The 14,181-nt window shown below is 41.9% G+C and overlaps 2 protein-coding genes across 3 annotated transcripts in view; both read right to left on the reverse strand.

Annotated features, from left to right (window-relative positions):
* LOC142977972 (uncharacterized) overlaps positions 1-5,948 on the reverse strand; it is a 115,612-nt gene extending 109,664 nt beyond the window's left edge. For both annotated transcript variants that reach the window (XM_076122124.1, XM_076122126.1), the window contains exon 1: positions 1,812-5,948. In XM_076122124.1, coding sequence (XP_075978239.1) covers positions 1,812-5,758 — 3,947 coding nt within the window. In that variant the 5' untranslated portion in view covers positions 5,759-5,948. The remainder of the gene's footprint in view (positions 1-1,811) is intronic.
* A 415-nt stretch (positions 5,949-6,363) lies between these two features.
* PIG-X (Phosphatidylinositol glycan anchor biosynthesis class X) lies at positions 6,364-12,525 on the reverse strand. The gene is made up of 5 exons (XM_076122127.1): positions 12,279-12,525; positions 11,667-11,823; positions 11,104-11,255; positions 10,240-10,387; positions 6,364-9,768 (listed from the first exon to the last, which is right to left on the reverse strand). The coding sequence occupies exons 1-5, from the start codon at positions 12,404-12,406 to the stop codon at positions 9,619-9,621; spliced, it is 735 nt and encodes a 244-aa protein (XP_075978242.1). The 5' UTR covers positions 12,407-12,525; the 3' UTR covers positions 6,364-9,618.
* Between the last annotated feature and the right edge of the window lie 1,656 nt (positions 12,526-14,181).

Genomic DNA, 14,181 nt, shown 5'->3' on the forward strand with positions numbered 1-14,181 from the left:
CCTCAAAGGGCCACAAAAGGAAAATCGGCTATAAATTATGGAATATTTTAGAAAACGAGACGTCTAGGCGCTTGCCAAAAATGGAAAACGACGAATGATTTAATATGTATGTCTGGTTAAAGATGGGACTAAGATTGATGGCATATATCTTCTGTATATTTAAGTAAGAAGATAACTAATTGACTGATTGGATTACACATAATACTGTACCCCAGAGAAATAAAGGCGTAAGTAGAATATTTTATATGTACACTTACTTTAAGACAGCCAAAATACTGTTTAATCATTCTCATCATTTTGGAGTCTCTGCTAGTTTCTGATATTGTTTTCAGTTTTGTATAAAAATAATGTGCTTATATCTTATTTGACTTAGGGGTGCGAGTTGATTTGAAATTTTGATCATGTTTAAAATGGGTAAGAAGTGACTAAAAAGGTTAGTATTCCAATGTCTTGGGGATTTTCCTAAAGAATAGGTTGTTATGTCATAAAGATACGTATGTGTAAACGAAACCCTAAAGAAGAAAACATATCTAAGTATTTTGACTTGATTATAATATATGCTCACTGAAATCATGTTCTAACCAAAATGATAAATATTTTTCATCATCTCAAATAATATTATCAACTTTTTAGAAAACAGACATATGATTTAGAATAAGGTTATTTCAAAGATTTCTTATTAAACGAAGAATCATTCGATTAAGTCTTAGTTATTAATATGATAATATATTATTGCGAGACGCATTCTAGTGTCAATAAAGATTTATGTAAGTCTTAGTAAGCACTAAGATTGGCAAAAACGTTGAATTAATATCATGTAAAGTAGAGTTGGTAAGTATTCGGTTTTAGAATTTTTATTCATCTAGTGTGTTACTTATATTTAAATTATTTTTAGATACGGTTACAATTTTATTCGGATTCGGTTATGAATATAATCATAGTTTAATATTTTTGTACAGTGCTGTAATCAGTAGTTACATAATTATGGCGAAAACATTGTCAAGGACGTTAGCGATATTAATTCATTAATTTCAGTTAAATATGAAATAACGTAGCGAGGAATGCATATGAATAAATCTACGTTAACATTGAGTTAATATTTTTATCGATAACGTATAAGAACATATAAAGAAACGGGACGATTGTAGTCAATTGATCGAGGTTAAGTTAAATGTGCACAAATCTTCCGTGACTGTCTGATATGTGTAGGGGTACATTCCTCCCCTACAAACACGTCGGAAGCGTTCTAATTCCGTCATGTCCATCCAAAGACAAACTGACCCATTACCGCACTTAACCCTTCAACTTCTCTATTTCGGTAGTCGATCGATTCTCGCAAAATTAGCCTACCCGCCCGCGCTGACCCAATAACCGGACAATATAAATAAACAATACAATATTACCCAACTATTATACGATTATATTAACTTCGGACGTCTGCTGCACTCAATAATGTAACGTTCGCCTTCAGCACATGTATTGTACAGTATAAAAATATTCATTGTGTACAAAACAGGGGAATTCAACTGCATTACGATAATATAATAGCTAATTCGGCGCGTATTTCGCATGTAAAATAAACAGTAAAGTCGACTCTCAACGAGCTACACTTTACGTGCTGGCGCACCTCAGTAATATTTATATTTTCTTAGAATCACCGTTGAACGACCGTCAGCGCTATGCGAGCACATGGTAGGTACCTAATTATGAAATCAAAGAAACTCCAATAAGTAATGTAAATACAATGATGATTTTCTATTAAGAGAGCGTAAATATTAGCTAGAAGTAAAATAAATAGAAGAGTTACTCACTTGCCGAAGAGCGGATGCCACAAGTGGAAGGAGGCCGGGTCGTGCGGGTGCGGCGGCATCAGCGGCGGCTCGCCCAGCGGCGTGGTGCTGCCCACCTCCGGGGGCTCGTCGCGCCGCCGCCCGTGCGAGCCGCTCGACGCGCCCGAGCTGCGGCGCGACACGGACGCGGCCGCCGCCGCCGCCGTCGGCTCCAGCAGGTTGTGCAGCGACTTCACACTTATCCGCGGCCGCGGCGACTCCGTCGACTGGTGCGAGCCCGTCGAACTACTCCGCGCCGGGTGCGCCTCGGCCTGCTTACTTTGCAACGATTGCAAGTAATTGTTGTTCGGGTAGAACGGCGACGTGGGACTCTTCTGTTGGCTGGAGCTTCGAGGCGAGCGCTGATCTCTCCCCATCAGATTAGCGTTGTAATAGGGGGGGATCTGGAGACCCGACAGCGGCACGTTCGGCCGGATGTTCGGGTTCATGGCCGGGTACATGTTCTGCAGGAAGGGGTTGTGCTGCAAGGCGGCGGCGCGCTGCCCGGCGGCGACGGCGGCCGCCGTGGCCGCGTTGTAGTTGGAGGCGATGGGACTGCTCCGTGACGACATCGTGATCGGACTACTTCGCGCCGACATGCTGCTATGCGATTTACTCTGATGATTCTTTGTGGAGTGAACGTAGGGATTCTGTACGTCCGATGATTTGGCCGCCATCTCCTTCATTTGGGCTTCCATTGCGGCCGCCGCTTTGGCCCTCTGTGCTGCGTTTGCATTGTTCATCGCTTCCTGCCACATTGCGAACTGCACTCGGCTGTCGTACTCCATCGGCGGTACCATCGGAAAACCGGCCGGAGGAATACCCATGCGAGAAGCTGGATTCAGTAGCGGCGATATGTCAGGATAGTTTGGATTATAACCGGCGGAGGTGAGGGCTTTAATAAATTCTGCATTTTGCGAACACGCTGCCACAGCTTCCACTTGGCTGATATATGGCAGCCAGAACATTGAAGATATCGCCGCGGAGGTTGCCGCTTCAAAGTCACCGAGCCCCATTGACTCCACGGACGGCATCTTGAGCTGATTCGTTTGCTCGAGCTGCGATGTATTTGCGTGCTCTGTATTGGAACCGCCTTTCATCGCTTTGGACGCTTCTTTATTTTCGTGATTTATTATAAGTTCCTCTAGTTGTTTTAATGAAAGGACGATAATGTCTGGGTCTCCCAGGACAATCGGATAAGCGAAAGCTTCCGGTAACCGCAACTCGGGTCTTTGCATCAACAGCAATGGAATCTCGCGGGCAGGAGCTGCGACGATAGTCTCAACTTTGTCTTTTGGTACCAGTAAAGGATCAGGAATGTTAAAAGTGGGGCTCGATTTGAGAAGTTGAAATTGTTTGTGAGGACTTAATTCCTCCTTCAGTTTTTGTTGTTTAGGTGGTTTAGTATGTAATTTCTGAATCTCGGGTTTTATGTCTAAAGGTTCCTCCTGATTGGATTCACACCTGTTGAATAGCTTCACCAACTTAGGTGAGTCGTCCGACGACTCCCGTCTCTTTTTCTCTTGAGGTTCGCCGAATTCCTTGTTTAATTTTCTAATTTCATCGGAACAACTAGTGACCGTCGGACTAGCAGACTTTCTGTGTTTACCCAAGTTTAATGGTTCGCATTGTTGTTTACTAATGGTCACTTCAGACGTATACATCTTAGGCGAGGGTGATGACAGGAGTGTTTCTAAAAACAGGGATTGTTTGCTCTTCGTGTGTGGCATAGTGAATATCTCCGGCGAGGAGGGCACGGCGGGGATGCCGCTCGGCTGCGGTGACTGCATCGCGTCCGATTCTCTCGACGGCGCTCGCGGTATATCTATCCTCCTCGGCGACGCATGCGGGGTGGGCAGTCTGCGATGCATATTTATATCTCTAATTGGAAATGACTCTTCACTTCTGTCCGGTATACTTTCCTCCATGGAATTTGTTGTTTCAGCGTCACTTGCGACTACAGCTTTCGTTTTACCTTTTTTCTCACCCGTTTTCTTACTTAAATCTGTGGCCACCAATTCAACTCCTTCTGTTCCAGAGTCTTTTTCTGCCAAGGTTTCTTCGTTGGAATCTTCCGCTTCAACTTTAGGTATAATGTTATCTGTGTCATTGTCCGTCGTCTCATCGCTAGTCGCATCAGTCGTTAATGTCTCCTCAGTTTGATCTGATAACAATGGAGATTTATCTCCCTTCGACACCTGTACGTCGAAAGCTTCTTGTAAATCAGGTACATGTTCAGTGAACATCGCGTCGGTCGAGTCGACGTCACTTTTTAGCCTCTTCTCGGCACTTTGCTCATATTCTAATTGGTTAACTTCATTAGCTTGTTGCATCTCAGTCGCTGTAGTCAACGTCTCGAGTGAACAGTCGGGTTGCACTTCACTCGGCGCAAATACCTCGTCTGGCATGAACGTCGGCTCGACGGCTTGCTCGTGCTCGGGCGGCGGCAGGTGATCGCCTATGTGATGCAGGTGCAGGAGTCCTTGTGCCGCCGTCATGCTACTGCGACTGGGCGACTCCAGCGACTGCTCAAGACGGTCAATAATATCTGCGACGGGCGCACCACCCAGAAGCATGTCGTCTTCTTCTTCGGCGTAATCGCCGGAGCCGTGCACCAAGTGCGCCAGCTTGTCGAGAGCTTGCCCGAGGATCTGGTTATCCTCGCACCCTTTCTCGACGAGCGACTCGAGCAGGGCTTCGTCGTGCGGCCCGCCGAGCTCGGGCAAGTAATGTGCTTCACTGATAGTTTCGAACAAATCCTTATGCACGTGCGCCATCTCACTTTGAAACGCGTCCTCCTCCGAGGGTCGCTCCGGGGGGTGTGACTTGCGCTCGAAGAATATCTCGTCGGGCTGCTTCGGCTCGCCGAGCTCGAAGGACATAACGTCGCGGGCGACGTCCTCCGCTTCCGGCAGGAAGGGGTACTGCTCCGCGGTACCCGTATGTAGGTCCAGCTCGAGCGCCTCCTCGCCGCGCTGCTGGTTGAACTCGATCTCCGCCACCGCGAGCAAGCTGTCCAACGGCGTGGGCTCAGCCGGCGGCGGCGGAGTTCCTCGAGGGACCTCAATGGTGTGTTGGGGGATGTGTGACTCCAGGTCGGGCTGGTTCCAGGCGGGCGCGGGCGCAGACGCGTCCGCGCGTCGCCTCCGCGGCCTGCCTGGACGCCGGCGCCGGCGCCGCTCGACGCGTTCCGGTTTGTCACGCGCTGGCACTCGGATAGAGTCGAAGATCTCGGTACGCGGGATAACTCGCCACCCGGTCGGCGTACGAGCGATACGAATTCGGTTGCGCGGGTCGTAGTCCTCGCAGCGGACCTCCTGCACGGTACCGTCGCTTTGGCGAGCCCACAGGAACACGGGGCGCAGTCGCGGCGCGGGGTGCGCGGACGGCGGGGCGAGCGCGGCTAGTTTAGCGACCAGGCTGCGCGCGCGGCGCCGGTCGGGGGCGCAGGGGCCCGGGGGAGGGGGCGAGGGTGCGCTGCGAGAGCGGGCGGCAGCGACATCGGCGCGGGGGCGGGCGGCGCGAGGCTCGCCGCCGCCGCCGGGCGCCCGAGGAGACACTCCGGCGCGCCGCACCACGGGACAAGCGACGACCGCGCGGACGCGGCCCCGAGGCGGACTGGCGGCCGGCGCGCGCTCGCCCCGCCCCCCGCCGCCCGGCGCCGCTCCCGCCCCGCCCAGCGATCGATCGCCCGCCCGCTGCACCCGCCGCCTGCACCCGCATGTAAACACGGCGCGCGCCCCGGCCCCCGCGACGCGTTTACGTGGCCTCGTTAATCTTAAATCCATATCTGCGGCGCGCGGAGTACGCACGCCGGCACGCCCCCGCTGCACGGCCCCGCGACCCGCCACGCACGTGTGCACCACCCGGAGCCCGCCATGCCTGCAGCGACCCGGCGCCGCTGACACCGCCGACACCGACACTACCATGAGCCGCCCGAGCCCGCCGCTCTCCGAGCCGGCTTTAACGCTCTAACGAACATTCTCTACATACCGACACGCACGTACGACGTCTATGTTCCGCGTGTACAGATCTGACTGAGTAGGAAACTCTCAAAGACGCGGGCGTCACATGTAAAGGGCGTTAATAAGTAGGGCTGCCCCCGAGCATGCTTCGGCTAAGCTACTCATACAATATAAGTATTCCAGGAAGCGGGTAGTAAGCCCGACGAAATCAATAAATAAAACAAAGTGGCTCCATCTATAACGCGCATGTACTCGCCGGGTGTTAGCGGACTGGCGCGAGGTGCGCGTACATGTCACTGCACAGAGCGCAATGAGTACCGTTGCGCAGCGCGCGAGGTAGATGGAGCCACAACTCACAGGGCTCCACCTATTGACTGCTCTAACTACTAACACCCGTGTACTCTAACTACTAACACTTGTTTAAGAGTGAAGGCAGAATGGCTGATTCACAACGAAATAGTTACGAAAACAATGCTAAAAATCCAATTGATCACGTATTATTATTACCAAGAGTTAAATAAAGTTTTTTCTTGGTGTGAGGTGTGAGGCGCCCATAGCCAGTTGCGCTCACCGGTCGGTAAACGATCTGTGGGTTAAGCAACCCTTGGCGCGGTCATTCCATAGATAGGTGACCGCATAGTGGTATTAGAGCTGGGCGCCTCCGTGCTTCGGAGGGCACGTAAAATGTCTGTCCCGGTTGTTGTCTGCTATGATAAATCTAATGATAAGTCGCTAAGCCATGTCAAAGGCCTTTCGTGCGGCTTGAACAACTCTGACACTAGGTTGACCACTAACCATACGACAAACAAACAACATCTTGGTAGTTTGTCATTGTACAGTAATTTACAATCGCAGTACCGATGCACTTCTTTCTTTAATATTTTAATGTCGACCACGGTATACATACTCACTTTACTTGCCTACTTACACTTTACCCAGCCAGTCGCACGCGTTACTTACGTACATCTATACTAATATTATAAAGCTGAAGAGTTTGTTTGTTTGTTTGTTTGTTTGAACGCGCTAATCTCAGGAACTACGGGTCCGATTTGAAAAATTTTTTTAGTGTTAGATAGCCCATTTATCGAGGAAGGCTATAGGCTATATATCATCACGACGACTACGTCGACGACTACGACTAATAGGAGCAGAGTACCAGTGAAAAATGTTACAAAAACGGGGAAAATTATGATTCTGTTATGTGACGCAAGCGAAGTTGCGCGGGTCAGCTAGTAATAGTATATACATACATACATACATACACATAAATATTTCGTCTGTTATATCCAAAGTGGTAGGTAGAGGTGTATGAAATACATCCACGTTTCGCCATCGACAATGTTAGTCCCATGTAATGAGGAGCGAGTCTATTGCTACTTACCGGGCACGTTAGCAATCTCCAGGCTACTGTTGAGATGTATTCTAATATAAATATGAAAAGACCAATATTACGTTGCCTGACCCGGGAATCGAACCCGAGACTTTATGATGAGTAGCCGGATACACCACCGTCTGCATCTATAGAAGCACTGAAAAACTATTTTCTTAAATTTTAACTTTTGGGTGGAAATAATGAATCTTAGTAATTGATATTTATTTATTGTTGTAGCTAAAAACATTATTTGATTATGTATTATAATTAGTTGGAATAAATTAAATTATCTGTAGTTTTAACACAAAACATATATTATTATTTGCTATTTTATAAGTTACTGTATGACTAGAACTTTATGATATGAACAATATTATTATATGAAAAATATAGACAGATGAAGGAGTTAAAAATTGCATTATTCTAAATATTTTGCTCTGTATGTAACTGTTTATTTCTTGTACCAAATTAACCCTTTACTGTTCTACTGCTGGGCAAGGGTCTCCTCCCAAACGAGGGAGGGGTTAGACCTTGAGTCCACCACGCTGGCCAAGTGCGGGTTGGGGACTTTGCATGCCCTCAATAAATGTAATAAACAAATTTTTAGGCGTGCAAGGTTTCATCACAATGTTTTTCACCACCGTTAGAGCAAGTGATAATAATTATTTCTAATACACATATAACTTCGAAAAGTCATTGGTGTGTTGCCTCGGGTTCGAACCGTCGAACATTTGCCTGGGAGGTGCAACTTATACCACTCAGCTATCATGGTAAAGGAATTTTCGTGCGTTAGGTTATATTATGAAAATAATATTAAAACTAGAGTGACTTCGTCGGCGTTCAGTCATGACATTGGTATGTAGGTACAACTTTGAGCGAAGTATATTTTTTGGAATTCTTCTTATTTTTTTTAAAGTGAATAAAATGTTCACTTTAAAAAAAATATTAAAAACAGAAAAATATGTTTATGTACGTCTCGACGTTTCATCACAATCACTAAAAATAAGATGAAACATTTTCGAAAAGATTTCATTCTTGCCTTACTTCTAGTTATAAAAATAAAATCATTTTTTACTTATACTTAGGACAAAATAAGAAATATGTTTCATGAAGTCAATTTTAAATTGACTTTTTTAGATATATGTGATGTAATGTATGATAATAGTCTTGAATTATTAGAGCCTACAGCCTCTGGAGTGCATGAATATTAAATTGCAAATAGAACTTAAAACAATCTTAATAAATATTGGAAAACAGTAAATAAATAAACGAATGGAATGTTATGTTATAAGCCATTAGAGGACCCATGGGGCAGTTTTTTACTACTGTAGACAACCGGCTAGCAAACGACAAAATGTCGTATGAAAACTGATCAGCGCCCCTAGCGGTTTTGAACTTGAACTATTTTCTTCATCAAATTTTATGTATCAAACACTAGTCGATACTGCAATACTACTATAATACCTACTTCTGTAGAAATTCGTACTACTTATTTCCTTAATACATGAACAAGAATAACAAAATGTTACGTAGAATTTCAATACTACATTACTCTATTAACAATGTAAATTTGTGAGACATTTCATCTAAATAAGTTACATATGTATATCTACAGAGAGTATTTTCAGCCAGTCTCACGGCTTACTGATAAGTAGCTGATAGCGTACTTTATGAATAAATATTGCAGCGATATGACCACGTCTACCACTTCACAAACGGTAATTTCTTATAGATGTGACATAAAAGGTACCAAAAATACTGTCGCGGTTAAGCTAACCATGACTTATCCAGGAGTGGTGAAACTGGCCGTACGAATGGAAGAATGACAGCTACTATTGTATCTGGAAGTATACTATATACTTAGTATACTTACTACAAAATATTTACACTGAATTCAACGTCTATAACGCTAAGTTTAACAGTACTTATATGATTCTATTTACTTATATTTACTATACCTAAAGCTCCGTTCATATCTAAAACACTTAAGAAGTTTGTGCTAGAATCCACGTTTTTGAGCCTAAAATCCTAGGTGAAATCGTTCGTTCTTGTTTTTCCAAAGCAATATTTTGGTTTTTAAATGCATATGAGCAACTTTTTACTAGGCAAGAAGGGCTCGAGGATCGAATATTTTGGCAAATTTCAATAAAATGCATGTTCGTGTCAATTCAGGTAGGCGTAGAGCGGTGTTAAGAGTTAAGTCCTTCACACTGAACAAGTGCGGTTTGGGAACTTTGCATAAGCTCAACAACGATTTTTTTTACAGTTAGAACAAATAATTGTTATTTCTTATACACACTTCGTAATTACATTGATGTGTTAGGTTCGAACGAAAGGTAGTGTTAGACCATTCGGCTATCACTGCTAATAAACATACATTGCAAAACGTTTTAAAGTTATGCTGCACAAAAGCTAAGATATGTACGGAGCTTAAATCAGTCAGTACTACTAATTAGAATGCCAAAATAAACTTAAAGTTAATCAGCGTGAGTAGCAGGTACAGTGAGCCGAGCGTCACCGTGGTTCCCGTGACCACGGCTACTGTGTAGTAGTGGTTCAAGTCTCCCACCGGCACTGACCAGGTAAGTGGAGTGTCCGAGTACTGGAATAAAGAAAATAATATGTTAATTTTTTGGTGTTTTAACAAACAATGATAAACATAGGAGTATTGGGATGACGACTGATTTATATTTTTTAGTCCGTGTAGCAGATTGTGAAAAATAATAGCACATTTTTTTATTACGCATTTGACGTGGCACTTGGTGGGATTTCAATCTATAATCTATATCTATTGGAAGCACATCACCAAAGGTATTATTAAGCAATTGGCCGTCCATTGATTACGTGATTTCATTTTTGGGCTTTTTAATAATAAAAATATAAAGACCCCCTCCCCCCTGTTGAAACTCACGTGATTAATGGACGGTCCCTAAAAATAATAATCAATCCTAATTGTTATCAGAAATTAGTAAGACTTGACAGAAACTAGACTAACTAGACAAAAGATAGGTCTATGCTCTTATAAGTATAAGAGCATAGAACTATCATATAAGTTTTAAGTTATGTTGCTTACCAGTTGGAAAGGTATTTCCTTCCAGCTGCACTTCTCTCTAGCATTACATAGAAACTTGGCCGGCTTGAATGGTTGCTCGCACACATCCAGTCTGTTGTCCGGACAACGCATGTACAACTGCGGCGGCTCGATGTCGTTGAGGGCATAACTAGAATGGAAATAAACACCAAGTTACAATGGGTAAGTAAATAAAATCGCTAAATATACATTTAACCTTAAGAATATCTAGTCAGAGTACAGAAACTATTTGCAATTTCCGTGTGGTTTAGGTCACCACGCCGCAACCGTTGCGTCGGGAGGTCGTGGGTTCGATTCCCACACGGGACAATTATTTGTGCGATCCACAAATAATTGTTTTGGGTCTGGTTGTGCTTTGTGTCCGTTGCTTGTATGTTTGTAAAAGTCCCCGCGACACAAGAGCAATTCTTAGTGCGGGAGTGATCTTTTTAAGAAATTAAGAAGAAATCAAACATGATATCAATCCAACTCCTGAGCTCCACAACAATCCAATTTGACTGCCTCTCTGGCGAAGTAGTTTAGGTCGCCATGCCACTTCCATTGTGTCGGTAGGTCATGGGTTCGATTCCCACACGGAACAATTATTTGTGCGAGCCACAAATTATTGTTTCGAGTCTGGTTGTACTTAGTGTCCGTTGTTTGTATGTCTGTAAAAGTCCTCCGACACAAGAGCAATCCTTAGTGTGGGAATTGTCTTTTGAAAACAGTGGTAAATGTGTTATAATATGTTGATGACCCATTTGCCACTAGTTTGAAAAGACAAACAGCTCAGCCTCAACTGGCAGACCTGCCATTCATTATTCAATTAATAATACCCTAAAAAAATATAATAATTATTAATCTTACCCTCCTCCCACACTAGCTCGGTGATATCTAGCGTGCACTGGCAGCCATGTAGTAGTCTTGGGACCATATAACTTCTTAACAATGTATGCATTCAGTGGTTCTGCTTGATCAGCCGGCAGTTCTATGTTGGTCTTCTTTGATATAGCGTTTAACTGAAAGTATAAAAAAAAGAAGAATAATTATGATGATGTATTTTGGAGTTGTGTAGTTAGTAGACTTGACTGATAATTTTATTAGGTAAACATTAATTATTTATAAAAATATTTGTCACAAATCTCAAAAAGGAAAGGTTTAAGAAAATAACAATATGAATGAGTGTGCCAACACAAACAGTCCGAAAATTATATCAAAAGGTGGTCAGATAGCACCGAAAATCTCCAAATTTTTATAATGTGAGAGATCATTTCAAGTTGTTATTTTAAAAAGCAAACAATATATAAGCAATGGCATATGTGTAAACTATAATATATACAGCAGTGTCAGAAATGGTACAGAGCATCACTTAATATTTCTATATTCAACTTTCAATAAAACAAAAATTACATTTATCATTCAATACTTACTCTATTAACCCTCTTCAATTCACTAAGTTCATCATTATTGGTGTAAATGCCTGATGGCAAGGACTGAAAGAGGCCGATGACACAGTCAGTGTACGGAAACACTTGCGGAGAAGCTTCATTGACGAGTGTGCCTATGGTGATCTTGTATGTGAGGTTCCTGAAATAAAAAAATATATGTTACCTTATAATATTTGAAAAGGATTAAATATAAATAAAAGTGTTGCTGTTGTTTTTTCGTTATATTTTTTCATATTTAAAATGAAATCAAAAAACTAATTAAATTGTTGTTGTTTTAACTTTTCTGTTTTTTTTTTTGCTTAATATACAGTAATTGATTACTACAAAGCTATCTATATTAAATAGGCGGAGTATTTTATTTTATCTTCTAAGTTACTCTTTCCTTAATAAAGTCTATGGAAACCACAATGAAAACTTTTTTTTTGCAAATTTTTCCTTTTTGCCTAAGCTCTGGATCCTTGAACGACATAGAAAGCTATTCAGCCTTATAAGATCAATAACTAGAAGAAGTTTCCTTGCTATATTTAGAACTTAGGAGGGGCAGTCTATTTAGAGGTCCAGTTAGAGTTTTTAATAAGATAATGGGTAAATTACCTGTGAAATCCTTCCAGTGAGAGCTCTTGGTTTATCACAACACTGAATTTACATGCCGATAAACCGCCGATACTAGATAACAAACCAAACCCGATGAAAAACACTGTAAGATGTTTATTATGAAACATTTTTGGTAAAATAACGTGAAAATTTATAACTTTAGACTTTCTTGATAACTTTTGCCGTTTTATTCATACAATAAATGTGAAAATAGACACCGAATGATACTATCAGCTGTACTTGTATTGAAACAATTTGACAACTGAACTGACAAGTCTAACAACTGTCAAGATTAGTTTCGTTTAGGAACGTAGGTAATATAATTTTATAAAAAAAAAACATAATTAAAATACTAGTTTAGTAGACAGTTGCGACTCAAAAATAATCATAAAAGCATTTTTTTTTAAATGACTCTTGTAATGTTAATCGCCGTTAGGGGAACTAATAATTTATATCTATAATAGGTATGTAAGATCCTAGTAGATAAGTTTTACTCTATGTGCGTACGTTAGGTTAAGTATTATACCTACGGAACCATTTTCACTATAATAGAGTAAGCAATGCCATTCAGCTTTAGTCGTAGCTTAATTAAGGTTCCGATATCCCGGGCCTATCAAAGTGGGTTGCTCAAAATTCAAAATGTCCGGGAACTATGAATTGTACTAATAAGCCATCTTCAATAATATCTATTGTACTTACAAGCTTACGATTAAGCTTATCAGTACGTACGTGGGCCTTGAATTGTAGAAGGAAGCTAATTGATCTCTAAATAGTTACGACAATGATTTTATTGAATTTACTTGAAGCAATTACTTGTTAATTCGTTTTGAGTGCTCTTACTACGGATGTGCTTGAAGTAAATTACCGGTGATCGTCGACAACAAGTCTGCGCCCACCTTCACTCATTGACATCGTAGTTGCACCTATTTGACTGGAATCTTAGGATCGTAAGGAACCAAAGAAGAAAATAAATTATTGTCATTATAGCGTAAAAATATCGAATTTGTAAAAATCTCACCAAAATTAGGAAAATTTATTTAGTTTATACAGTTTTGAAGGTAAAGGCAAAAAGAAGAGCTGGCAAGAATGTCTAGACGATTCTTTTTTAGGAGAAAAGCTTCTTCTCCACGATATTGTTGACAATTTTGCTTATTTTCAACAAAATCGGTTTAGAAGTTTTATTCTGAAATGTAACAGGTAAAGAATTACACATAAAGGATCCAATCATTTTCAAGGTTCCGCACCCAAAGGGTAAAAACGGGACTCTATTATTGAGACTTCGCTGTCTGACACTTTTGTATAGGAATAAGAATTAATGCGGAATATGTATGGATTTCTCTAATAGAGGCCAGGCCTATTTAGCAGAGTTTGTTTAGCTAAATGCATAATCTTACCTAACCAGTTAAAGTCATTGAAGGACACCAGTTAATTAAACTCAGACGCAACTAATTTCTTCACGCTAACAATAACCAGCCAATAAGCAAATAAACAAGTTGGTAATTAAGTATTAATTACTTATGACGACCTCTACACAGAGGACACGGACCGACACACCTATTGACACAGTCTGTCGTATGCCTTCCAGCTGTTATTTCTATTATATAATATTTTTTCATTTATTGTAGACAATATTATTTGTTATTTTATCGACCCAGATGCATCGTCATAACAATTATTTTCAAAAATATTTAATTATAAATCAAATTATACAATTTCAATTAAAATTAAAGGGTGAAAAGGTTGTTTTACCCAATTAAAAGTGTCTTATAATTTTCTTGAAGTATCAGCACCCTAATTTACCAGTTACATTGCGGCTTTACTACGGGGCAATGACTCACTCAATTCTCGTAATCAAATCACAACATTTTCTCTCTCTTTTCAACTCCTTACGAGGAATAAGGCG

This window comes from Anticarsia gemmatalis, chromosome 13 (genome assembly GCF_050436995.1).
Source record: "Anticarsia gemmatalis isolate Benzon Research Colony breed Stoneville strain chromosome 13, ilAntGemm2 primary, whole genome shotgun sequence".
NCBI lineage: Eukaryota > Metazoa > Arthropoda > Insecta > Lepidoptera > Erebidae > Anticarsia > Anticarsia gemmatalis.

Bases quoted from the DNA above. Each gene is read 5' to 3' on its own strand.
- PIG-X (XM_076122127.1), bottom strand. From the start codon at position 12,406: ATGTTTCATAATAAACATCTTACAGTGTTTTTCATCGGGTTTGGTTTG. The intron at 10,388-11,103 runs GTAAGATTAATA...TTTCCATTCTAG, and splicing joins CGAGCTAGTGTGGGAGGAGG to TTATGCCCTCAACGACATCG. The intron at 9,769-10,239 runs GTAAGCAACATA...TCTTTATTCCAG, and splicing joins AGGAAATACCTTTCCAACTG to TACTCGGACACTCCACTTAC.